Raw genomic sequence first — 23,779 nt, forward strand, 5'->3', positions numbered from 1 at the left:
GCGTTCTTGAAGTCTTTAGTGGCAGCTAAAATAACACGGAATGCTCCTTCCTAGTAACTTTCCCGTCCCAGGGTAAGTTAGTAGTCCAGCCCCGCGGTCTGCCCGGCCTGTTTTCGCCTCTCTCTGCTCGGTTGTTTGCAGATGTTCATTAGCATTTGGAGCTCCGCCCCCCTGCGCTCTGATTGGACGCACTGTTACTGGAGCTGTCAGCTCAGCTGCAGGAAGGTTTTCGTCTCAGTCCGGTCTGCAGCTACAGACTGACAGAAGCCAGCAGAGGCTCTCTGCCTTTGTTAGCTAGCTGGTAAAGCACCAAGAAAGGACGTAGCCGCATCCATGAAATAGCACACTTTTTTGGAAAATGATCTTCTGTACGAATAAAATGGAGTACCCCCTGAGAACCCAGTGCCAGCGAGTCCAGAAACAGGTAGGTTATAAGGTTAGCTGAATTTCGACAGAGAAGGGGGAGGGGGGTAAGTTAGTTTTAGGACAATTGAAGCTAATAGCGGCTAACTCAGTAGCGTTCATTCATTTGCCTAAGGGATCATTTATATCAAAGAAAACATCTCCTTTTTTTGGCAGCTCTTGAATTCACTCTCAATGCCTTTTAAAGCTTAAAACGAGGTGATAGACGACGGCTAGCTTGCATTTAACTGTTTTTCAAAGTTTTTAACGAACGGTTGGCTAACATTAGCGACCAAAAAAAAAGGAAAGGGAAAAAAACAGTCGCAGCAAACTTACGTTGTAGCTCGCTAACGCTTAACAGTTCACAAAGAAAACTAGTTTGACTTAGATGACATTTTGACGGCGGAGAAGTGGGGTTTTAGTGGTTGAATATGGGGGTTAGGACCGCACTGAGCTCGGTTTCCATCTCCAGCCGTTAAAGCGTCACGTAAAGCTTGCAGCGCTTTCTCGCTGTTTTAACGCTTAATTTTGACCGATTAAAGCTACAAATTTACCTGTTTCTCTTTTTGGGTTTTTTTCTGTAAATAAAACCAGGCCCGAACACATTACCCTAACCGCACAAACTGCGAGATGACGGCTCTGCCTTTGTTCTGCCACAGGAGGGAGAAGATTTAAACGCTTCCTTTTAATATTTGTGTTAAATTTGGCGTCGCTTTTGCGGATTATTAATGTGTCCGTGCACTAAGAGCCCGATAAGACGGTGCAGTGTGAGGAGAAAGCTGCAGGTGACGATGACATCATCTGAAGGTTTGGGGAGAGAAGTGGCTGTGAAGTAATGCAGCACCATATATTTACTCCTAAATAACACACAAGCACGGGTTTTGCAGGACACATTCAGCGTGTAGACATACCTAATCCTCAAGGATTGACGGGCATTGTGCGGGTTTTGTCGCTTGCGGTGCCTCTAAATGTTGGCAACTTTTTTTTTTTTTTATTGTGCTGTTTTTTGCTGGCTTCAACTGGACTGCCAATCAAAGTTGTTTTTCTCCTCTGCCGGTGTTTTTCCACTTCACAACAAAAGGGGGGCGCTGTCCCAAGTTGTAGCCAGAAAGAGACGTATTTGCTGCAGATTAGAGGTCCAGAAATGGAACAAAACAAGCAGGAATGTGAGCAGCTACTTTGTGTTTAAAGACTAATATGCGTTGCTTTTTTTTGTTTGTTTTTTTTTTGCTTTTTTTTTTTTTACTGCTGCTATACTTTTACATAAATTTGCTGCAACTGGAGACAAACGATAAGCAATATATACTGGCCGTGCATTTGCCTTTTGATTTGATAACCTTAAACCTTTTGCTTGTTTGTGAGACCTAATTATCAGGGAAAGTCTTTTCTACCCCTACAGTGTCCTTGCTCTACCTGCATGCCATGTTTTCTGACAGGTCCCATCATTCATGTGCAGTATGTATGCTCGCCTTTGTTCCCCCCCCCCAAATCATCCTGCAGCAGTGTTTTGTTTATCTTGGTTGTGTTGTATGTGAAGCTCCAGCTTCTTTCCCTTCCTTCTCCTTTTCCAATCTTGGCTGCAGCTGGTTTGTTTTGCACTACTCCCCAAGTTCAGGTTGCAAGAGCAACACCTCCCCACCCCCCCAAGCTGCTTCTTCTGGTGATAAAGGTGGGCGCATGATGAGGTTGAACCCCTCCCAGACTCAGTAAGGAATGCAGATTGAATGTCCTTCTCCTATATCTGCAGCAGCCCCCTCCTGCAGCCCACCACGCACCAACACACTGAAGCGGCTGCTGGTGTAATTTTCCTCTCTTTGTGTGTCATCTTAGTCCAGCGCTCTCCTTCCTAGCCTTGCTTGTTTGTCAGCCAGCTATCAAAGCCTGTCTTTGTCTCCCTTTACCTTTCCTCCTCTCGGTGACGTCATCCCTGTTTTTCATTTCATCCGTAGTCCTCTCTGATCAATACACAAATTATCTGTCCTCTCCCGTGTTGAGGAAAAAGGAGATTTCTTTTGAATGTCAAATGATCTGCACCTGTGAATCTTTTTCTTTCACAACAGGCCCTACTGTGGGTTGTTTATGTTAATATTTTGCAGGCAAGCCACAAGTTTGACTGCATCTTGTGATTTGAATACAGCAACGCTCTAATGTCACCCCCTCAGGCCTGTTTTTGACTACAAAAAATTGCTTTGTTTCTGCGTGTACTGTAAGCTGAATTGATAGGCTTCCGAGTGTACATGTGAAACCACAATATGCTTTGTAATAGCATACACAGTTGCAGACATGATGCTGCTTTATATGACCACCCACCCTTACTTACCCTTTTTTCTCTCTTCTTTCAGTGCAATTTTTTTTTTTTTTTGTGTTCGTGTTCATGTGGGTGGCCAGTAAGGAGTATATCGCCTTGTCAAAGCTATGTGCAGCTTCTCTGGGTTGTTATCAGGCAATAACAATAAAGCTGGGTATTGGGACAATAATACATCTGCCTAAAGCTTTTCCCACAGCGCATATAAATCAGAAAATGTTGATTAGTTTGGATAAAGATAGATCACTTTCAAGACAGAGCTAGGACATGAAAAAATAGCAAAATTTAGGATTTTTTGAAATGAAATGTATTGATGAGCATACTGTAAACTCTTTGTTTTCTATTTGATTTCTGCTTCTGTGTCCTCAACAGACACCATAAACCTGTAGGATGTGTCATTTCCTGCTTTCTGAATGCCTTCACATCCACTGTAGTTCCTGTTTCAGTTTGACTTATTACCTTGTATTTGTCCAGACATGTTTGAAAATTTGCAAAATACCAATTTCCTCTTTGATTATGTGATGGCAAATCCCATCTCCTCAGTCTCTAAAAGAGTAGGTTTGTTGCTTATTTTACTTCAGATTTGAAAATTAACAGAATATGACAATTAGAGGGTTGCTTTTTCTGATTTCTGTGTGTTTCTATGAGTGTTGTCAGTATTTATCTGTGTGATGACGAATGCAGGGTGTTTGCTAAAATTTGACAATACTGCTTAGCACTGTGGGTTTTTAGTTCTTTGCACAAGTCCTTAATTTTGGCTTTGACTTCTCTAACGGTAACCTTTTTAGCTGAAGTAATCACACCGAGAAAAGATGCATCAGCAGGGTGAGTGTCAGTGCCATTTTCAGGGTTAGTTTCCTATTTTGCCGAGGGTTTGTCATAATGTTGATGGGATTGTAGACTGGTGTTTAACTGTTAACCATATCCATCTCTGATTTGAAATACTTTCCCTTTTATATATGTTTACAGTTGCTTATTTTTCTCATGGGAGTATTTAAAATATAAAATCACACCCTAGCATAGACAGGTGGAGATACACAAACATGGAGATGGCTTCAGGCTCTAAAACGAGAAGCCAGTGCATTCTTTCTCACAGCTGACAGTGTTGTAAAAAGATTAACGGTCCTATAGAAATGGATTGGAAAACAGCCCTTGGACCCTCTAAATCATTAGAGCTGTTTTATAAATTTTGGTCATTTTAAGTGTTAAAAGGATAATCCAGGATATGTTCATTGGTTGACAAGTTGTGATTGAGAAATTGTGAGGTTTGCTGCCACAGTCAGTCTCCTGCTCATATAACCTGGTTTTAAAACACCAAACAATCGGCTGCCTTACATTCCTATTTTATACTGTCTGTGGTGTGGCTGAGCTTGCTGAGCCTCGTGCACAGTCTGAGGGGTCAGAACAAGATTTTGTTTTTGGGGTTTTTTGTAATATACTGAAAAACTTCCAAATAGCAGCAGCCACAGCTCCTTTCTTCATCCTGAGCCCTTTCCAGCTTGTTCCTGATGAAATGGTGTCTCACTTTCTTATATCTGATTTATGTAATATGAACTGTGAGGGAGAAGGGTATACACTTGAGGCAGGATTCCTCTTTCATCGCAGGTACTAGTGCATAATAATATAAAACAGTAATTTTAGCAACTTGAGTGTCCCCAGTGGGTACTTTATCTGTTCACTGAGTTGGCAATATTTCAAAAAGTCACAACAGTACATCTTTTATATTGTCCAGCAAAATTACTTGGAAAATAATTAGTCCTATAAAGAAGTTTTCTGTGCTTGCACAGCTTGGTCATTGTTTTTTGTATTTGCCTAAAAGTATGATCGATCTATGTTGGAGTCCATTTCATGCCGGAATGAAAAGACTAGGGAAAAAAAACAGGCGCAGATCTCCTTACATGTTAATTATTTGACTGGTGTGTTTTCTTCACGGTGCAGGCCCCATCGAGCCAGTTAGTGCTTTGATGGAGCTGTAACCTAGATTCTGCAGCTCAGCATACTAATCAGACCTACTCTTGTGAATGTGCTCTTGTCAGGTTTTGATTGGCAGGCACCTGTGCACTCTACATTCCCATTCAAACCATTTCTCATGTATGATGACAGATAAATGAGGGTCAGGGTTTGCATCTAAGCTTGCGTTATTCACTGCCAGCTCATTTTATTCCCTTGCATTCTCCTTAGAGTTAAAATAACTCGTAGTTTATACAAATAAGTCAGTCTCAGTGTGACGTTTGTTAAATCTGTGCTGTCTTGACATGTTTTTTAAGATCTGAGCATGGAGTCTATAATAGGTCAAGAGGTGGAGCCTCCTTCAGGATCAGGAGGAAACCCTGGTCGACTGCAGGGAGAAGTGAAATACCACATGGAGCTGAATACCAAAGATCTGTACAAGGCTAAAATTAAGCAGCGAGTCCTTCTAGTCGCCATTTGCTACGACTATCTGTGACATAAGCTGAGGCGTCTGTGATTTGACAGGACAATAGTAATCCTTGACAGACGTTCAGCTGTTAAAGGGAGAAGTCTTTGCCAAACTGGAGTGAAACATTTGGCTTTGATGAGTGCCGTCCACACTCGGGTTTCACATACAGTGGAGCTGATTCCTGCTCATGGCTGAGTTCCCAAACACCTTTTCCTAGAACCGATTGTAAGATGGTGACAGAGGCTGTGCCCATGAGGGCGATCCAGCTCCCCTCTCCGCATGGGTCTGTTTCTCTTGGCCTCTGGCTCCTGAGCCCAGTCGCTCCCTTGTTTGTCTGTTAGGGCTTATGAATTTCTTTGCTGCTGCTGCTGCTCATGAGCTTCCCTCTTCAAGGCCTCTTAAGCTCAACTTTCACATTAGTTGCTTCGTCTGTGCTTCCTCCCAGCATGTAAATCCCCTTTTCTAAGGAAAACATGGGTGTTTTTTTTCCCCCTGTAGTTTTAGCAGGCTGCTGTCCATTTTCATTTCACAGAAGTAGAAGTACCTTTGGAAGAAAAAAAAAAATCCACAGTGCTGCTTCTGTGTTTGATAATAATGAAGTGGTGTTGAACTAGGAAGCATCTGGCCCTGCTGCAGCCAACCTGCCATGGTGTCTGTTTGTCTGACGAGCTCTCAGCTGAGCTACTGTTGTTTGCTTGTTTTATTTGGAGAAGGAATAATGCAAGGAATGCGCTCACTTGCCAGTGGCGCCTGTATCACTGCTGTTTTCCCAAGGCTGTTTTTCTTTCAGCTGATTTATGGGGGGGTAAAACAAGTTCGGTCCATGTCACGGACACAGAAGTCTAGCCTGTTTTTTTCCTACAGATCTAACGATTACTCCAAAAGAAAGTCATCCTCGGGTTACTGAATTATTTTTATTTTTTGTCCCATATATTTATTTATTGCCAGTTTTAAATAATAAAATGTGTTCCCATTGTGGATTAACTGATTGCTTTGTCTGTAAAATGTCAAAGTCGCTCTTTAGTGACGTCCAAACTCCACCAAAGAGCCAAAGATTTTGGATTTACAGTGGTGTAGTTCAGAGCAGCTTCATCCAGCATAATTTTAAGATTTTTCACAGCCATTAATGTTCTCATTTTTTTTTTTCTTCTGTCAGCACTTTGTTTCAGCCATTATAGCTATTTCCCACAAAATGGGAGAACTATATCTTATGGTACAATATGGTTTTAAGGTCCCTCTTCCAGAAACCAACAGTCTTTCTCGTCCTTGTCACTGTTTCTGCAGATGATGGTGAATGGTGAGAAGGAGCGAGTGTCACTGCTGGTCAGCAGGGGGAGTGTAGATGCCGTGTCCCAGCAGATGGCGTCTCACCCTCAGTACCTGGAGAGCTTCCTGCGCACACAGCATTACATCCTGCACATGGATGGCCCCCTGCCGCTGCCATACCGCCATTACATCGCCATCATGGTTAGTGACCTGGCTTTTCTCTCTAGGATACATCCAAACCCCTCACCAGCTGTCATCATGCAGCCAAACATACACAAAGCTTTTTTTTTTTTTTTTTTTTTTGAGTTTTCATCTTTGTTCCTGTGACTAACAGGCTGCAGCACGTCATCACTGCAACTACCTGGTGTACCTGCACTCAGCGCATTTTCTGAGGGTGGGCGGGGATCCCAAGTGGTTGCAGGGTTTGGAGGTGGCACCCCTTCGCCTTCGGCTCCTTGACAACATTAACAAAGTGCTGGCCCACCAACCCTGGCTCACCGCCTGCTCGCATATCCAGGTACAGCAAAGACAGACCACGGATAAAATGTAACATTTACATAAGTATTTAAAAAAAAAAAATACTTTGATTTGCTTTATTTCATTTCCTCGTTCTAAATGTGTGTTTGTTTTTGCCTCTGCTCTCCAGACGCTGCTGAAGGCGGGCGAGCAGTGCTGGTCACTGGCTGAGCTGGTGCAGGCCGTGGTGATCCTGGCCCACTGCCACTCCCTCTGCAGCTTTGTGTTTGGATGCGACACAGACGCAGACTTTGTCCCTCTCTCTTCCAAATCTCCCAACGGTACTCCGCCGACCTTCTGCCCCTGTGACGCTGCCAACGGCAACACCAATGTGCCTCAGTCCCTCGCCACTCCCTCCGAACACATAACACGACGACGGGTAAAAATATACTTATATACATATCTGAAGCTATAAACTGAAATTAGTTCATAAATAGTTAGAATAGCTTTAAAAAAGGGACCAATATGTGCAATACTGGTATCACTCAACCCACTGGTGCTTGTGGAAAGGAATAAGAAGAAAAAGGCCAAGATAGCCAAAGTAAATATCACCAGTTTTACCAGATGAAAATGTATTTTAGGAGTGTATTTTTTTATTTCACTGGCCTTACATCATATAATAAGGATTGGAAAAAATGTTTAATAGTGTAAAATGACCGATTAATTTGTTCAGTATTTTTCCTTTGATAAATATCATCAAATTCAGTTGGATATTTTCTGATGTTGCATACACAATTAGATTATTTCTGTACCCTTAGCAGTTGCTTTAATATATCAAACTTGATGAGATACTTTTTTTTTTTTATCGACAGTCTCTGGACTCAAGTGGTGATGTGACGTGTCTGAAGGAGAGGATCCAGAAGTCCCAGGAAGAGCGTGAAAAGCAAACACTCCAGCAGACAGGTAACACCACCGAGACATTCCCACTCACTCTTCGAGCATTAGTGAAGTCGCACAGTGTGAAACCTGAGCGTTTACCACTCCTTACTTAGCCTCATCATCTCCTTTGCTTTCATCATTTCTTTTAAAGACACGGAGGAGGAGGAGGAGATGATATGCCTCGCAGATCCTTCGCGTTTTATCACAGACCCTGACTTTTGCTATCAGGAGTTTGCGCGCAAGGAGGAGGACCACTTCCAAGTGTTCAGAGTTCAGGTGAGTGTCTTTATAGCAGTGAACGTGTCAGTGTGATTATGTGTAGGGTTTTGTTTTTTGTTCTGAGTTTCCAATTGTCTGGCTGGTGTCTATTAAAGACATTAGCACAGTTTTATTACTCTCCACTGCTGAAGTGCATCTGTGCCACAGTCTGAAGCACTTTGAGATGCTGGTAGCCAAATTAACATGTAAATTTGGTATCAGGCAGCCCGAGGCAGAGTGAGTTAATCAGTACTTTCTTTGACATTTTAACACACTGCTTTGGCTCACAGACCAACAGGAGAGGAATAACTAACAAGATGTGAGCTGAAGTTTTTTCCCCTTCATATTTTAATTAGATGCGTTTTCTTAATCATGGTCCAGTTCATAAGGCACAATATAAAATGAAAATAGATATAAGAGCTTTTAGAAATGTAAGTTTTGTGTAAATTACCAGAAAATCTGTATTTGTTAACAGGAGAAGAAACAGTACAACAGAGAGCTAGGAGTCTCTTTTCTCCAAGTCCTCTACTTTTTTTCCTACTTTCACTATAAAAGCTAAATCCCACAGCTCAAGCTGCCCCCAAATGGCATCATTTAACTTGTCCTCCATTTGTGCTTGTTAGTGGCATCATGTCCTCTCTGTAGGGGCGGCTGAAAGATGTTGAGGACCACCACAATAGAGACCTGGCTTGTGAGGCAGCTGCTCAGGAAGCATATGGCAGGAAGAGCCTGAAGCTTGTAGTTTAGCAGTTACTAAACACTGAAAACAAAGCGAAGGTGATGTCCGCTAATAAATGTATCGCAGAAGGCATAATTCTCTGATGGGAAGCAGCACGGTGACACAGTTGACTGTTGCCTCAGAGCAAGAAGGGCCTGGGTTTCTATCATCTGGCCAGGATCTTTCTGTGTGGAGATAGGACTTAGTACATATCTGGGAGAAATCTTGAAGAATCATAACAAAATCATATTCTGCAACGCTTTTGGATCATTTTACAAATGAATGCCTCTAAAAACCACAAAATGAAGAACAGCATGGTACATAGATTGGTGGGGCTAGCCTTAGGGGATCATCATAAAACAAAAGTAGAGCAAATAAAAGCATTACTAATGCTGAAAAGTAGTTTCAAATATTTACTACTTAAGCTCTATAGATTAAAGGTTTGGCATCAATCACGAGGAAAAAATGTTATGTTCTTCTATTTGACTGCAATTTTCAGAACTGCTCACAATGAGGAAAACTCATGTGACCACTTTTTTTCCCCTCTAGGACTATTCCTGGGAAGATCACGGCTTCTCCTTAGTCAACAGATTGTATTCTGACATTGGGCACCTCCTGGATGACCGGTTCAGGAGCGTAGCCACCCTCTCCTCATTGCACAGTGACGACCTGAAGAGGGCGATCTGGAATTACATCCACTGTGTGTTAGGAATACGGTGAGGCTGCCACTTCGTGCCGAAACAATAAAAATAAAAAATACAAGAGACGTACAGAAACCTGCTTTTTTGTGTGTGTGTTCAATAGTTAAAGTTGTGTTTGCTTTTGGTCGCAGCTACGATGATTACGATTACGGTGAAGTGAACCAGTTGCTGGAGCGAGATTTGAAGCTGTACGTCAAGGCTGTGGCCTGTTTTCCGGACTCCACCAAAACTCCAGTGTGTCCGCTGAGATGGACTCCACTTAAGACTTCAGAACGGGTAAGACTATTTTTTCGTGTTACGAAGAAAGTTGTCATGTCTGCAAACAACGTATGACGCTAGAAGTGAGAGCCGCAATATTTAATTTGGCACAAATGCAGCAAAACAAGGATCTGGCAGGATCAGCAGAGCTTTCGCTTTTGAACTGAGGTCATTATCAACTAAAACTAAACCAAGAAACGCTAAAATCAGGTGGGAAAAGAACTGCATTGACTCGAGCCACATTGATAAAGGTTTATACTTGGTCTAAGGAGCTTAAAAAGAAAGCGACTTAAGTTTCTTGAAGATGTTTCACCTCTCATCCGAGAAGCTTCCAGTTCAGGTATTTTATGCTCGTACTGGTGTGCCTGCATTGCTCTGGGATTTCTCTCTCCAAGCTGGTCAGTTCAGCACTTTTTCTGCCAGCTTTTTTCTGAACCAACTGAAGAGCTGGAAACAAGAGTACTGAACAGGCCATTAAAGTTGCAGGATGTTGCAGGTGGATGTCAGGGTGTAGGGTTATGGTGTATCTGCAGTGTAGATTTTTAAATATATTTTGTGATTTTTAGCTTTTAGATGGGAAAGCAGGGACAAAGTGCAGAAGGATGAAATGCATTGTGGCTCATGGTTTACATGTTCAAACCAGGGAGTAATACTGGCGCCCCCTACAGCACAGATTTGAACTAGAAGCATAACTCCAACAAATGTGCGCATTCCCCGTCACATCAACCTGTCCACTCAACACATTCCCAGAAACTGTTAGTTATCACTAGCATCAGCCCTCGGTGTTAATGTTTAGTTTTTTCTCTCCTCAGATACACATAAACTTACTAATCATGGAGGCCCGGCTGCAGGCGGAGCTGCTGTACGCGCTGAGAGCCATCACTCAGTACATGATTGCCTAAGAGGATGTAGAGGCACATCATTAAAACTCTTCGCCGGTACAGAGAGACCCGGAAACAAGAGGATGAAGACATCTGAAGAGCAGCCAGTGACGTGGGATGAGAGCGGCACTTTTAAGGACACAGAGCTGCACTGTTTGCAGCTGTGCCTCTTTGAATGTGCTTTTTCTCCTCAGATCCAGTATATTTAAACCATAGCGTGCCACACCCCTCCTGCAACTCATCTTATTGTGAAGTCCTCTTATCAGACATCTTGGCTCTCGAAGGTTATGTGCAATTATTGCTAGTTATTTTAATTTTTACCTGTCGTCTTGTGTTCCAGTCGGTCGCAGCAGCAGTGTGTTACCAGTGGCCAATACTCTCCTCTTTAGTTTGAGAAGGCTCCTTTTGTATTAAATATGCTTTTCCAAAAACGTATATCTTTGTGTACACGTTGAATGAATGTTAATGGGAGACCAGTTCTTTGGGTTTTTTTTTTTTTTTTTGTGGACAATCCTTGTCAGTGTTGGAGGAGGACTGTGAAGGACGACCGTTTTGCTCTCCCTGACATTTCGTATTAATGCTGGTCAAGAACAAAAATGAGAATGACACTGCTGGAAGTTATCACATCACTATAGTTTCTTTTAATAAGCACTTTTTTAAACTTTATATATTTATAATGCAAGGTAGCTAATGAGTAGACATACTGAGTTTGTGGGTCTCGTCTTTATGACGTGTTTTAAAAAAAAAAAAAAAAAAAAAGAGAAAAAGATTTGACTGTTTGTCCTCAAACTTTCAGACTCTGCTTTTGTTTCCCAGCCCCGATTTCTGAGTGAAGGTACGCGTTTCAGGATATTTCAGTGAAATATTGCTCTAATATTTTCAGTTTAGCTCTGGCACAGGGACTCTGAAACTAATCTGAAGAAGTCAGTAAGCTGTTTCTTACAGCGACGAGTAAGCTGAGCCACGTTTTTTTTTTTTTTTTTTTTTTTTTCTCTCCCCACTGACACGCTTCAGAGACGATCAAATCAGAGACTAAATGTTAGACCACGGGTCCTTTAAGACCTCAACCTTTCACAAAAGTACAAAAAATCAATTGGAGCAATTTTAAAAATAAATAACACTTAAGGTTGATCTGTGAGTTCAGATTTTTGTTCGGGGATTTGTGTTAAAGCTTTTCTTTCTTTGTGTGAACTGTATCGAAGTAGATCATCACAGCAGAGAACCCGTGGTACACTTAGCAGAGCGATGTGCAGAGTAGCTGTTAATAACACCTGTATCTCCTTTCTGTCTTTTCTTTTTACAGTTTTTTTTTTTTTTTTTTTTTTGTAGTAAACTTTTGGAGTACTTTTTGTTTTGTTTGTTTCTGGGTGACAGTAGGACCTACTTGTCATGCTGCGGCCTGGGTAGTTGTAGAAGTGTGACAGACTGTAGATTTAGAATTGGTAACTGCAGGATATAGAACAGAAACTGAAGTCCATATCGACTAAAGCAAAAAGCACTGTTAACACAGGTGCCTTCAGGCTAAAACTGGAGTGCTGCTGAAGTGGAAGGATGTGACGACTGGAGGCTGAACGTGGGCCGGAAACGAGCCCGGCTGACAGGCGGGAAAGCTTTTCCTGCCCGAGTGGGAACAGTTCTTGTTTTTCTTTCTTGGTGTAGGTCGGAGCCGGTTCTGATGAACGTTGCAGCTGTGAACGCCCATGTTTTCTAACAGACACCTTCTACAAGCCCCAGCAACTCAGCAAGAGCCTTTGACACAGATGGATGTTAAAAATGTTCAACTTTAGTAGACTTACAAAAAAAAAAAAAAAAAAGGACCTTACCTTAAAATAAATAACCTAAAAAAGAGAATAAGTGCAAAGACAAAAAAATGGTTTTTTTTTTGGTTTTTTTTTGGAAAATGTGAAGAAATGTTTTTCTATAAAGATGCTCTATGAAAAATAAATCTGCCTACTGTTGTCTGTTCCTCCAAAGAGAAAAGCCTGAGGCTACTTAGTTTAAAAGCTCTGTGGTCCACCCAGACATTTAATTTCTTATAAATCCTTTTGCCAGCTGATACCTTTGGCTCAGTTTTAACTCTCTGATTCACAAGTCGTATTTCAAAAGGTGCGATTTAAATCTTATTGGTTTCTTTTATTTGATTTTTTTTCCTGTTTATACTTACAGTAATTGAAAACATAATTGTATAAAAACATCTATTTTACATAGGCCACTTGCAGCTTCTTGAATGCCCACTGGGGGGCAGTGCTATATCAGTGCTGCTGCTATCAGTTCAGAAACAAGCGCTCATAGCCTGTTTTTCTGTTTTCAGCTGTTTGATTTGATGTCTTATCACTTCCCACGACATCAAATATGTTTGAATTACCTATTTTTAGGTAAATGGGGCATCACATATCATCAGCACAATCTGAGGTCACTGCAAAGAGACTGCTTGCTTCTAGTGATAGATTTCATCAGTGATAGTGCTGAGTGCCAGAGAACTGGCCAGTGTACTCGTGATAATATATGATGATATTTCGATCTCTCATTTCTTTATATTTTCTATTTGGGAAATAGGCAACGGAATGTATTGAAAAGTACAAACATGCATGGAAATACAATATGCAAGGCAAAAACAGTGTTTGTACGAGTCAATATTTAGTATGACCTTTATTCTTCAACACAGCCTGAACTGGTCATTTCTTTAAGTCGTCTTCAGGAATAGTTCTCCGGACTTCTTCGGATGTTTGCCGTGTTTTTTTCTGTTCTCTGTCAAGATTTTTCAATAATTCTGAGGTTCTGGGAATGCCAGTCCAAGACTGAGTTCAATTGTGAGTTTTTCTATCCAGGTATCCTTTTATTGTATTGGCATTGTTTGGGATCACTGTCACGCTGAAGAATTAGGCTGTTGCCTATCAGATGCTTTCCAAATGGTATTACATGGTGGATCCCAAGACCAATTTACAAAGTCCTTGGAGGCTCAAGATATTTGCATAGCATATCCTCCTAGGAAAAAATATTACTAGGTCCTGGAAAGAGTTATAATTGTAGGCTTACAATAAGTCTTTGAGGTTGTTTTTTGTTTTTGTTTTTTTGAATGACGATGTTTAAGTTTTAATTTGTGCATACTCAGGAAGGCTGTGACGTGGTTTTAAGATGAATAACTACCAGCACAAAGTGCATACCTGTACGTAAGTGACGGGATCCTTGGATCACAGCGGCCTCTAGTGGAAGACATGCACAAGTGCACCATGTCTGAAGCGTCACAAGTCATCAATGAGCAGGAAAAGTGGGTTAAACAGTTTATTGAATCGATTTTTGCTGTTCAGAACTGTTTGTCATCTCTGGCTGACTTTAACAATGTGTAAAGAAAGAAAACTAATAAAGAGGGGCGCAGGGGATGAAAAAAAACTATCAACATGATTTAAAAAAAAATCATTAACATAATTGGCTTATGCACAACTCCCACCCTCCCCAATGGAAAAAACAATTTCACCCTTGCCAAATGCTACAATACTGTATCAAATAGGGGCGATTTAAAATGTAAAAACATGAAGGGACTAACTGCTACTTAAAAAAGCTGAAGGATGAAGAATATTCACAAAGTTACATAAGGGGAGACACAAGAGAAGTAATAACATCACACCTGACTGCTTCAAGGAGGCAACAGTAAACTAGAGACATCAAAGTAGATTCTCACCAACCAGCCGCCGCTCCTTTAGTCAGATGTTACTAAAATTTCCCCAACTGTGGAACTCGGTTAAGGAAAAAAAAACAGAAAAAAGGGTGCAAAACATAATAACAAAAGTAATCGTGTTATGATTCAAAATAAGTGCAGTTACCCTGCTTTTAGATTTAAAAGACCAGGTTGGGTCGGGTTTATAAAAATAACAAGGACGAGGAAAGTATGGAGTCTTTTTTTTTTTTCAAATCTTGTCTGCAAAATATAAATTACTAGTGCACACAAGGTAAATAACTCCTGCAGGAGATAAATAACTCTTGCACGAATTAAAATAACTCCTGCGGACATAATTAACTTGTGTGCACATGATAATATCCTCACACGGCACAGTAGGGGTTCTGTATTAATTCCTACTGATTGCGTGTGAACTTCTACCATAACACCAAGTCGTTATCCTTGTGCCGTATACAAAAAAATTCCCCCGATATGCACCCCTTGCATTGTGGCATATTCCAGGATAACATCACAACTGATATGACATCTAGCACCATTACAAAACCAAACAAATGAGAATTTTAAAAAAAGGAAATATTTGTGGGTGACAAAAACAAAACAGAAAGAAGAAGAGTGCTTTAAACATATCAGAGGCTAACATATTCACACAGCTACAGCGAAATGATGAATAATAAACTCCAGGGATTTTTTAAATTAAATTAAAAAAACGAAACAAAAACACAAAAAGTTAGTTAAGAAAGGGGAGAGATGACAAAATAAAGCGTCGCTACAGAGTAAAGTCGTGCTATAGTGTTTTAAATATTGGCAGAAAAACAAAACAAAACAACCGAGGGGACAAGCTAGCTGTGATTTACACGGCTGAGAAGCTAAAATTAAAGGTGAAGTCAAATTTGGGATGCGAGGGGGGGAGCTGTGAGTTGGTTTCCAGTCTGCATACAAGACAAATTGTGCAAAATAAAGTTCATTTATTCATTTTTGTTTATTTTTTTGCCGGCATCTGATTAGGTCTGTGCACAAGTGTTGTTTTTCCTGAGAGATAACGGTTGCATGAGCCTCGTTTTGAGATGAAAGTTTTTTTCCTATTTGATGCATTTTTTAAAAATCGTTTTTTTTTACTTGGACTCAAAGAAAGAAAAAAGAAAACAGGAAGCACGAGGCAGGCGGCTGGAAATCTGCTTTAAAACTGTCAAGTATTTGCCTCTTTCAACTTTTAAAGTCACCTTACAGGTATCTCTCGCTTATATATATATATATATGTATGTATGTATGTATGTATGTATATTTGCTGTTTTGCAAAGCTTATGTACACTGAGTATACTCAGGCCCAAGCGCTCCCTACATGCCATGCCAATGCAAATATTAGTGTTCCTTTGGTTATGTAAAAAAAAAAGAAAGAAATCTACATGCATCTTATTCTTTACAAAAATAAAAGTATAGAAAATTACAGTTAAAAATGATCTGAGAATGCTTCTTCCAATGTGTAAAAAAACATCACTTGTCATTAGTAATATATTCATACGTATTAATATCTGATTTCCATCTAAACTGTATATTAAAACTATCATCAAATATATTCTTTTTTTGTACTTCTCACACAGTGAATTAATTTTTCTTTTCCAACGTTAGTACTGAATAATAAAAGAAAACGTCCAACAATATATCGGGAAAATGTTAAATAGCAAAAACAAACCCTTGAGGGAGGGACTTTTTTTTTCTTTCTCAAATTTCCTTCAAAAGATAGGTCTGCATAGCATCGTGTACCTGCGCAATTTGTACATTTACAGGATCATAAACTCTCTTCTTTTGAGATGGTACAACCTAATATGGATGCATCTTTTAGTGTGGGGTCCCTGTGTTGCAGGAAACCTAAGTGCTTTGAAAATGCACAGGCTCGAGGGAAATAAAGGAAGAAGAAGAAGAAGAAGGAGTCAGGTTGGACAGTGGAGGCATGTCAGCTGTCTAGGACAATGTAATACTTGGCCAACCAATCACTCGTTAGCGTATGGATTTACCCTTGAATGCCCCGTGTGTAAATTCACAAATCCCATTTCTTCATTTTGTTAGTTCAACTGCACATCAGAGATTAAAAAAACAAAACAAAACACCCTCTATCTGACATCTACCTTAACACAATGGATTGAAGTAAAAAAAAAAAAGCCAAACTGCAAGTACATACCCTCTCAACTCTTTTCTCTAAAATCATGAATTTAAAATCGTACATTTAATCAGGGCAAGATGTGCAACCACATGTTTCATGCCTCCGGCCGTCCCATCTTTATCTTCCACCTGTTCACAACAGTCCTCTCGCTCGCTTTATCTGTATCGAGGTCGGTGCAGCAGGGCAAGTGTACCTCATTCAGACGAGCATTTGGTCTGGCAAGTCACGCCGAGCGGGAAAACTGGCCATTTCTCCAAAAATCAAAACAAAACAAACAACAACAACAAAAAAACAGTCCATCAAGTCTCTCAAACCAGCGCCTTTGAGATCCGGAGTACCATATCCGCCCTAAAGCTTTTGTCGTGTAACATAACTAAAGTGGAAACTCATTCCAGCCAGAGGGAGGGAGGGAGGAGGGGTGGGGACGGGGAAATAGGTGATTTGTCTTGTCAATCTAAAAAAACAAAACAAAACCAAACCAAAAACCATCAAGTCACACATTTAAAAAAAAATCAGTTTGCAGTGAAAAAACAAACAAACAAAAAAAACAAACAACAACAACAAAAATGGCTAGCAGCCCAATCGTCCGAGTGTTATTTAAAAACCCCCAAAACAAAACAAAATAAAAATAAACAGAAAGTTGTGCATAGTAGCCTGAATCTCCTCCGCTTCCTCTGCATGTCTTGGCACGTGATATGAGTGAGGTCTTCGTTTGTAAAAGTCCAAGAGAAACGGCGCGCTTTGAAGACAAGCATCTTCGGCCAGCAGGGAGGAGGGATCAACCGGTGGTTGCGTGACGTTATCTTGATGGGAGATTAGTTTCCTGCAAAGACGATAGAGAGGATCATTCACCTCGCTGTCGCTTAAAAAGGCCGTTTGAGAAGATCTGTTAGCCATATCTGCATGCAATGCTGTGAGTAATGAGCAGATCTTTGTGAAAAAAACTAAAAGGGGTGGAAATATTCAATCTACAGTGACAGAAAAAAACAGAATAAAGATAAAAACGCTTTAGATTAGAAAGTCGGAAAATACTGAAAATATTACGTTTTTTTCATTTAATATAATATAGATTTTTTTTTAAGGAACAGTTGATCACCGAAGGTCATTTTCACTAAATCCTGAATTAAAATGCTAAATATTCTCTAGATTTGCTGCTTTTCTTTACTTCGCACCACCGTGAATTGAATATATTTAAGTTTTCAACACCTAAAGACAATTTTTTTTTAATTCTTTAGACTAGTAAATAGTTCGTGTCTCTGACAGTGGTTGGTGTACCTGGCTAACACCGTGTGGTCAGGTGAGTGATTAGCTGGGCACCCAGTTGTGAGCGGAGCCCTGCGTGGTGGTTGGTCCCGGGTAGCCTTGGCCTCCAGGCAGCATGGGGTCGAAGTTGAAATCGAGGCCGTCTCCGTCCATGAGGTCACTGTTGATTATGTAGTCCACATCGCAATCCAGGTTTTCGGTGAACATGTCAATGTCCAAGTCCGTAGGGAGCCGACCCGGACCGCTGGAGAAGCAGGACGGCACTCCAAACTGACTGATTCCCGGCAGGGTGGTGATGGGCCCCCCGTGTTGCGAGCCAACGGCTGGTAGCGCGGCGTGTTGGGCTTTGAGGGCAGAGAGCTGTGACGGGTCCTGAGACAGACCTGAGAGGATCATCCCCAACTCCATCTGAGAGTGATGCTGGTGTTGTTGCTGCTGCTGCTGCGCCGGTGGTGGTGGCTGCTGCTGCTGCTGGTGGTGAAGGTGATGCTGCTGAGGCTGCATCTGTGCCTGCAGCCCGATGGGGGACACGGTGTTCGGCTCCAACCCCTTACCCAACCTCACTCCTGCAACAGACGTGCCCAAACCTATCATTCCCACCCCTCCAGAATTCGGCATGATGGAATCCACTTGGGCCATCAGGACATCGCTGGGAGGAGGGGAGTCGGAGGTGAGCAGCGCTTCCAAGCTGGAGGGTACGTGGGCGCTGTAATGGCCGCTCCCACGGGAGCTGGGGGTGGGCATTGGGTTGAAGAGGGAGTTGCTGAACGTCGTCTGCTCTTTGCTGCCGGGCCCGCAGGGAGACACGGAGGTTGTGGCCCTGGTGTGGGTAGGGGCCTGTGGGAGGCTGGATGAAAGCTGATGGAAGGAGGGGAAGCTGGAGCCTCGAGGCAGCAGGGTGGAGGCGGAGGGCAGCGGAGTGGGAGGTGCTGGTGGGGCTGTGCTGGGACTGGCCCCTCCCTGCTGTCCAGTCATCAGAGTGAGGCCATCGATCAGGTCCAGCTCCTCCATGAGCGTCTCGGTGAGGGTGGGAGTCAAGTTGCTGGCAGAGAACCGCCCCAGCAGGCCGTCATCAGGCAGGTTGTCGTCATCCTCCTGGCCCGGAGCAATGGGGGACAGACGTCCGCTCAGGGTGCTGGCGTTAGAGCTCGTGCGCGGGCGGAAGGTGGTCCACATATCCGTGTCGTCCAGGCTGCCGCGGGACGAGGGGCTGCTGCTGTTCACCCCCCATTTGGAGAACTGCTGGGATGAGTTAGGGCTGTCCGCGCCCGCCGAGCCCGTGGCACCATCGCCCTGCAACACACCTGCGGTGCCTCCCAGGCCGGCCGCTCCCGCCTGCTTCTTGGTCTGCTTGGCCCTCATGCGGCTCTTCAGCAGCTTACTGCTGTTGTCCATAGATGCAGCCCGGCGACGCGGCGCCTTGCCGGTCTTGCCTCCTTCGGGGTTGAGCATCCACCAAGAGCTCTTTCCGGTCGATTCATTGTGTACCCTCAGGAACTTGTTGTGGAGTGACAAATTGTGGCGAATTGAATTCTGAAAATCAAAAGGTAAAAAAACAAACAAAAAAAAAACACAAAACACAACAATGAAGAGAGAGTCATGAATTGAAACTCACAGGAGAATCCAGCAATAGAAAAGATGCTGACTGAATGAAAACTTTCAGGATTAAAAAGCATTTTAAACCTTATTTTGGAGCAAACTTTTCTACTTTTTTTGTGTTTTTTAACAGATTTGACTTTTTATTCCGTGAATGCATTTTTACATCCAAGTAGCCACTGAAATTAAAGTTTATTTATTAAATAATGCTTTACAATAACTCCCCAAAGGTGTTTCAAGTTGGTTGCAGAGTGGTGAAACTTGCTTTTATTACACTGGTGATTTGCAGATTAATCACTTATCTTTAAATGAGAATAATAAAATTAAAGTATGGCTACTGTGGATATAATCTTTAGTAAAGGATTTTCAAAATAGTTTTTGTCTCATCTTGGATGACACAAAATGTATTTATTATCTTTGAAAAGGGTTTATACCAAAACAGACGATCTTAGACGGTAATAAGCCCGAGCAATTACAACTTTGTTTCGAAGGGTTTCACACCAACGCTTGCTGGGAACCACCCGTCTGCTAACAGTAGTACAAATGAGTGTGGCCTCAGCTTTAGTTTTATTGAGGAGGTATCTGTCTCCTCCTAGCATAACAATATCAGAAGAGGTATTAAAATACAAACTCAACATGCTGTTTAGGCAGCCGGCGTGACGCAGACACCACAAGTATGAATAAACATCTGCACCAAAGCCTCCTGGTGCTTCTTGTAGCTTGACAAAATTGTCAAAAGTGTAAAAATGAAGATGTTTCCAGTGCTTTTTATTTAACTTGGACTGCTTCTTATTGATCGCTTCTTTACTCGAGCACTCAAAGCATGTACACAACATGCCTCATTCACACCAGCACTTCTTTTTCTACCTGGGTGCCTCCTATCTAACATTCAGGCTGTTCAGGCCCAAGGATAATCAGAAGGTTGGTGGATCGATCCCTGGCTGCTCCAGTCTCCATCCCAAACATCCTTGAGCATCCCTGATGCAACCATCAGAGTGTGACTGTTAGATAGAAAGCACTTAAGCGTTTGGGGGGTGTTTGTGTAAATGAGGCATGTTGTATGAAGCGCTCCCAGTCCTCAGGTAGAGTAGAAAAGCATCTTTTTTCACCCAGTGACAGTCAACAACCAATGCCAACCACCTAGCAACTAGTAGCTGTATCACCTCCAAAATGTTTACAACTTTTAACAATGTGCACGAGGTCACGTGATTAACCTCAGTACTGCCTGTAAATGCCATCCAGGGGTTTTCCTGCCCACTAAAAGGAAAATAAGCAGAACTGTGATTAATAATATGTTTAACCACTTTTCCCAAAGCTTATTTACTTAAAGTTAAGTATTTTAGTTTATTTTTAAAACTAGGACAACCAGAATGGCTGGCCTATGCACAAACTTGGGTTAAATAAGGAAACACACACACTCTGCCGTAACTCTTAATGCAGCTCTGTGGTGTGCCAGGAAAAACTCTTACTGACACATTTACCTGGTGGACCTAAGTGTTTATTTTATTACAGTTCAGCTTAACTCTTAAAACTAAAAGGCCCATAAACATAAAGATAACCTTGGCTGTGTACTGACTCAGATGATTCCCTGCAGATGAAGCCCTCACCTTCCAGCCGGCGGAGCTGTTGCTGTCTCCTTTGTCTCTGAAGTAAGGCACAGTTTTCACCATCCACTCATATATCTGCGCTAGCGTCAGCCTCTTCTCGGGTGAGTTCTCGATGGCCTGGCTGATCAGGTCCGCGTAGCTCTGGTTCCCCCACGCGTTGCGCCGGGAGGATCCTTTGCGCGGCGTCGCTCCGGGTCCGCCCACGCCGGCCACGACCCCGCCCTCCACGGACGCCGCAGCCGCTTTCTCGGGCTCGGACGCGATTTGCTGGGGCTCGGGCTTGTCCTCGTCAGCGGGCGGGGTCCCGGCGGCGGACTCGGCGCCGTCCGCCCCCTCCGACTTGACAGCCGTGATGTCGGGCCTCGGCAGCGGCCACGTGCAAGAGCGAGGTCTGCTCTGCGGCTCAAAATCTGGGTCAATCGGGGGCACTGGCGACTCCTCCATGGCGGTCCTCTGAACTTCCACTCAGAGAGGTGTTCAACTTAAAACATTTAAAGTTTGACAGGTAAGTTTGAGCCGATGACACCTTAAGAGAAAACAAACACACCACCTTTAAAATAAATAAACAAACAAACAAAAATAAACAAACAATATACTTCACCCTCCGCGGGGGTGTCAACCGAAGGGCCTAGAAAAGAGACGTAATAATCTGAACACGCCAATAGCCTCGGTTAATCCTCAGATTGGAGATTAGGGAACCCAAATAATCTCCTTAATAGTAACTATCATAAACCTTCAGATTTATATAGAAATAAGGAGGGCTGGGGCGGGACTCTCTTTGTTTGAATGAAATCTAAAAAGATAGTCGCACAATGACAATAAGCACCAAAACATCTGGACCTAGACGGGGTTTGGGGCCGCATCTGGAAATTATTATTATTAATAATAATAATAATAATAATAATAATAATAATAATAATAATAATAAGAAGAAGAAGAAGAAGAAGAAGAAAAAAATATATATATATATGTGAACATGTGTGGCTAAAAATAGAAATTGAAGCCATTTAAAATCGCTTACATTGCTATATTTTACTTTCAAGGAGAGAGTGGTTTATATGCGGGTGGAGATTTTGTAATTATTGCGGATTAAATTTGTGAACTCACACGTGAAGTTTTCTTGTGAAACTATGCAGTATGCATGCGAGGATTAGCTGGCTGCGGTTACAAAGGAGCTTCTGGCTGTTCTTGTAAACAACCGGGCAGTCTGAGGTCTCCACAAGACCAGAAAAAGGGAGAGAAAACGACCAAAGTTCATTTATTTATTTATTTTAAGTTCCGCAGACATCCACTAACCGGTGCGGCTTAGTCAGTCAAAGTGAAGATGTGCGGCGGCTGACTGTCCGAGCTGGCGGTCTGTTCAACACTGCCCCGGTACGCTGGCACACGTCTCTGTCTGTCTTCTGGTGGGAAAAACGAGCCTCCAGCGAGGATAAGATGTCAGTAAGGACGCTTCGGGATTTGTTTATAACACTAGAGAGATGACAGAAATGTGCAAAGAGAAGTCCGCGCCTCAGGTCTGCACGGTCCGCCACATTGCGGTCGGGCGCATGTCACCATCTGCCATGTTTCCCCACAGTCCTGCCGCGGCACACGATACTCGAAGAAGCGGGTTTTAAAAAGCCCACTCGACCGCAGCCCGGAACTCAGCCGACCCTCGTCTCGTTGTGTCGCTAACCAAGCCTCGCAGTTTCTCCGCAGGCGCTTGGGTGAAACTGGGGTCGCCCGCAGGTCTGTCGGCTCCCACTCGCCGCACTTTGAAAACAGCACCGATAGCCTCCGTAACGTTAGCCGCTTAAGCTCCTGCTACTCCAGAGTTTACAATCCGTGGAAAAGTCCGTGAAAAGCCTCCGATAACTTCATCCAAGTTGCCGTTTCTAGTCCGCGCTGACTTTTGTAAAACTTCCTGTTGTTGTGTCGGTACAAATATTCACTCCTTCGGGATCTTTTCGACTTATTTTGTTTTGTTTTGACTCGAGGCGAAGACTCCCTTCTGACGTCTGTTTACCACTGTCAGGCAACGCACTCTGCGCCTGCGCACAATGGAATTCTGGGAAGGCGAGTCCTTTGTATGGCAGACTGTTCCGACGTAAACAGCCGCGCTCGATGGCAACATGTACCTGTAGTGGAACATTATGTAACAGTTTATGAAAGTGTCCTAAGTACTCTTAGGCCATTTAAGGTATTACCGGTAATTAGAAACACGAGACAAGAAAAGACTGCAAAATTACATTATTTCCAGAAACAAACAAACAATAATTATAACCTTAAATTTTAATGTTTACTCATACATAGAGGTCCCTCTGAATACCTCCTCAAATTTCCAGTTTTTAATAATACATTTAGTAAACTTGTATGGATTCTGTTTTATTTAGCTTTGTTGAATTTGACTGTGCTTTATTACTTTATTACATGTGATATTGCTTAATAATTTGTTTTAACTTTAATGTAGTTATTTGTGATTTATTGTAATTTTCAGATTAGTTACATTTTACTGAGCTATATCCTAATTTAAGCTATTCGTTAATGCTATTTAAAAACATCTTGTCTTATTACCTGGGAAACGAATAAATAAGATTTTATGGCATTTTATAAATAATTATATTAATTAGCAATATGTACACTCAGGAGGAGTAGAGACACCAATCTATTAGGTACTGCATCAGTTATGTGTAAAACTGTGCCAAATCAAATATGCAGTTCTACCCACTGTGGCTACTACAACTAAAAAACAATTTTGCATCCATAGGTAATTCAGAACCCACCTTAAGTGTGTTAAAAATCTAAATCTATCCATTTTCTTCCACTTATTCAATTCAGGTTGGGTTGGAGCCTATACCAGTTGCCACAGGGTGAGAGGTGGGGTACACCCTGGA

At 42.3% G+C, this 23,779-nt stretch overlaps 2 protein-coding genes across 4 annotated transcripts; one reads left to right on the forward strand and one right to left on the reverse strand.

Moving 5' to 3' along the window:
* Positions 1 to 218: 218 nt before the first annotated feature.
* sesn4 (sestrin 4) lies at positions 219 to 12,548 on the forward strand. Of its 2 annotated transcripts, XM_085297558.1 has the most exons (10): positions 219 to 424; positions 6,411 to 6,593; positions 6,727 to 6,909; positions 7,039 to 7,287; positions 7,721 to 7,811; positions 7,939 to 8,063; positions 9,313 to 9,479; positions 9,596 to 9,740; positions 10,535 to 10,602; positions 10,839 to 12,548. In XM_085297558.1, exons 1-10 carry the CDS (start codon positions 359 to 361, stop codon positions 10,906 to 10,908), a joined length of 1,347 nt encoding a protein of 448 aa, XP_085153684.1. In that variant the 5' UTR covers positions 219 to 358; the 3' UTR covers positions 10,909 to 12,548. The 2 variants fall into 2 exon arrangements, with proteins under 2 accessions (XP_085153684.1, XP_085153676.1); XM_085297550.1 differs by having other exon boundaries at positions 220 to 424; positions 10,535 to 12,548.
* Positions 12,549 to 13,871: 1,323 nt separating this feature from the next.
* On the reverse strand, positions 13,872 to 22,951 carry foxo4 (forkhead box O4). 2 transcript variants are annotated; one of them, XM_085297571.1, is made up of 4 exons: positions 22,200 to 22,951; positions 20,904 to 21,429; positions 17,713 to 19,233; positions 13,872 to 17,260 (listed from the first exon to the last, which is right to left on the reverse strand). In XM_085297571.1, exons 2-3 carry the CDS (start codon positions 21,345 to 21,347, stop codon positions 17,743 to 17,745), a joined length of 1,935 nt encoding a protein of 644 aa, XP_085153697.1. In that variant the 5' UTR covers positions 21,348 to 21,429; positions 22,200 to 22,951; the 3' UTR covers positions 13,872 to 17,260; positions 17,713 to 17,742. The 2 variants fall into 2 exon arrangements, with proteins under 2 accessions (XP_085153697.1, XP_085153691.1); XM_085297565.1 differs by having other exon boundaries at positions 22,011 to 22,951.
* Positions 22,952 to 23,779: the final 828 nt, after the last annotated feature.

The sequence above is a fragment of the Mchenga conophoros genome, linkage group LG2 (genome assembly GCF_057382185.1).
Source record: "Mchenga conophoros isolate Kocher_MC1m ecotype Shallow Benthic linkage group LG2, M_conophoros_male_GT1.1, whole genome shotgun sequence".
NCBI lineage: Eukaryota > Metazoa > Chordata > Actinopteri > Cichliformes > Cichlidae > Mchenga > Mchenga conophoros.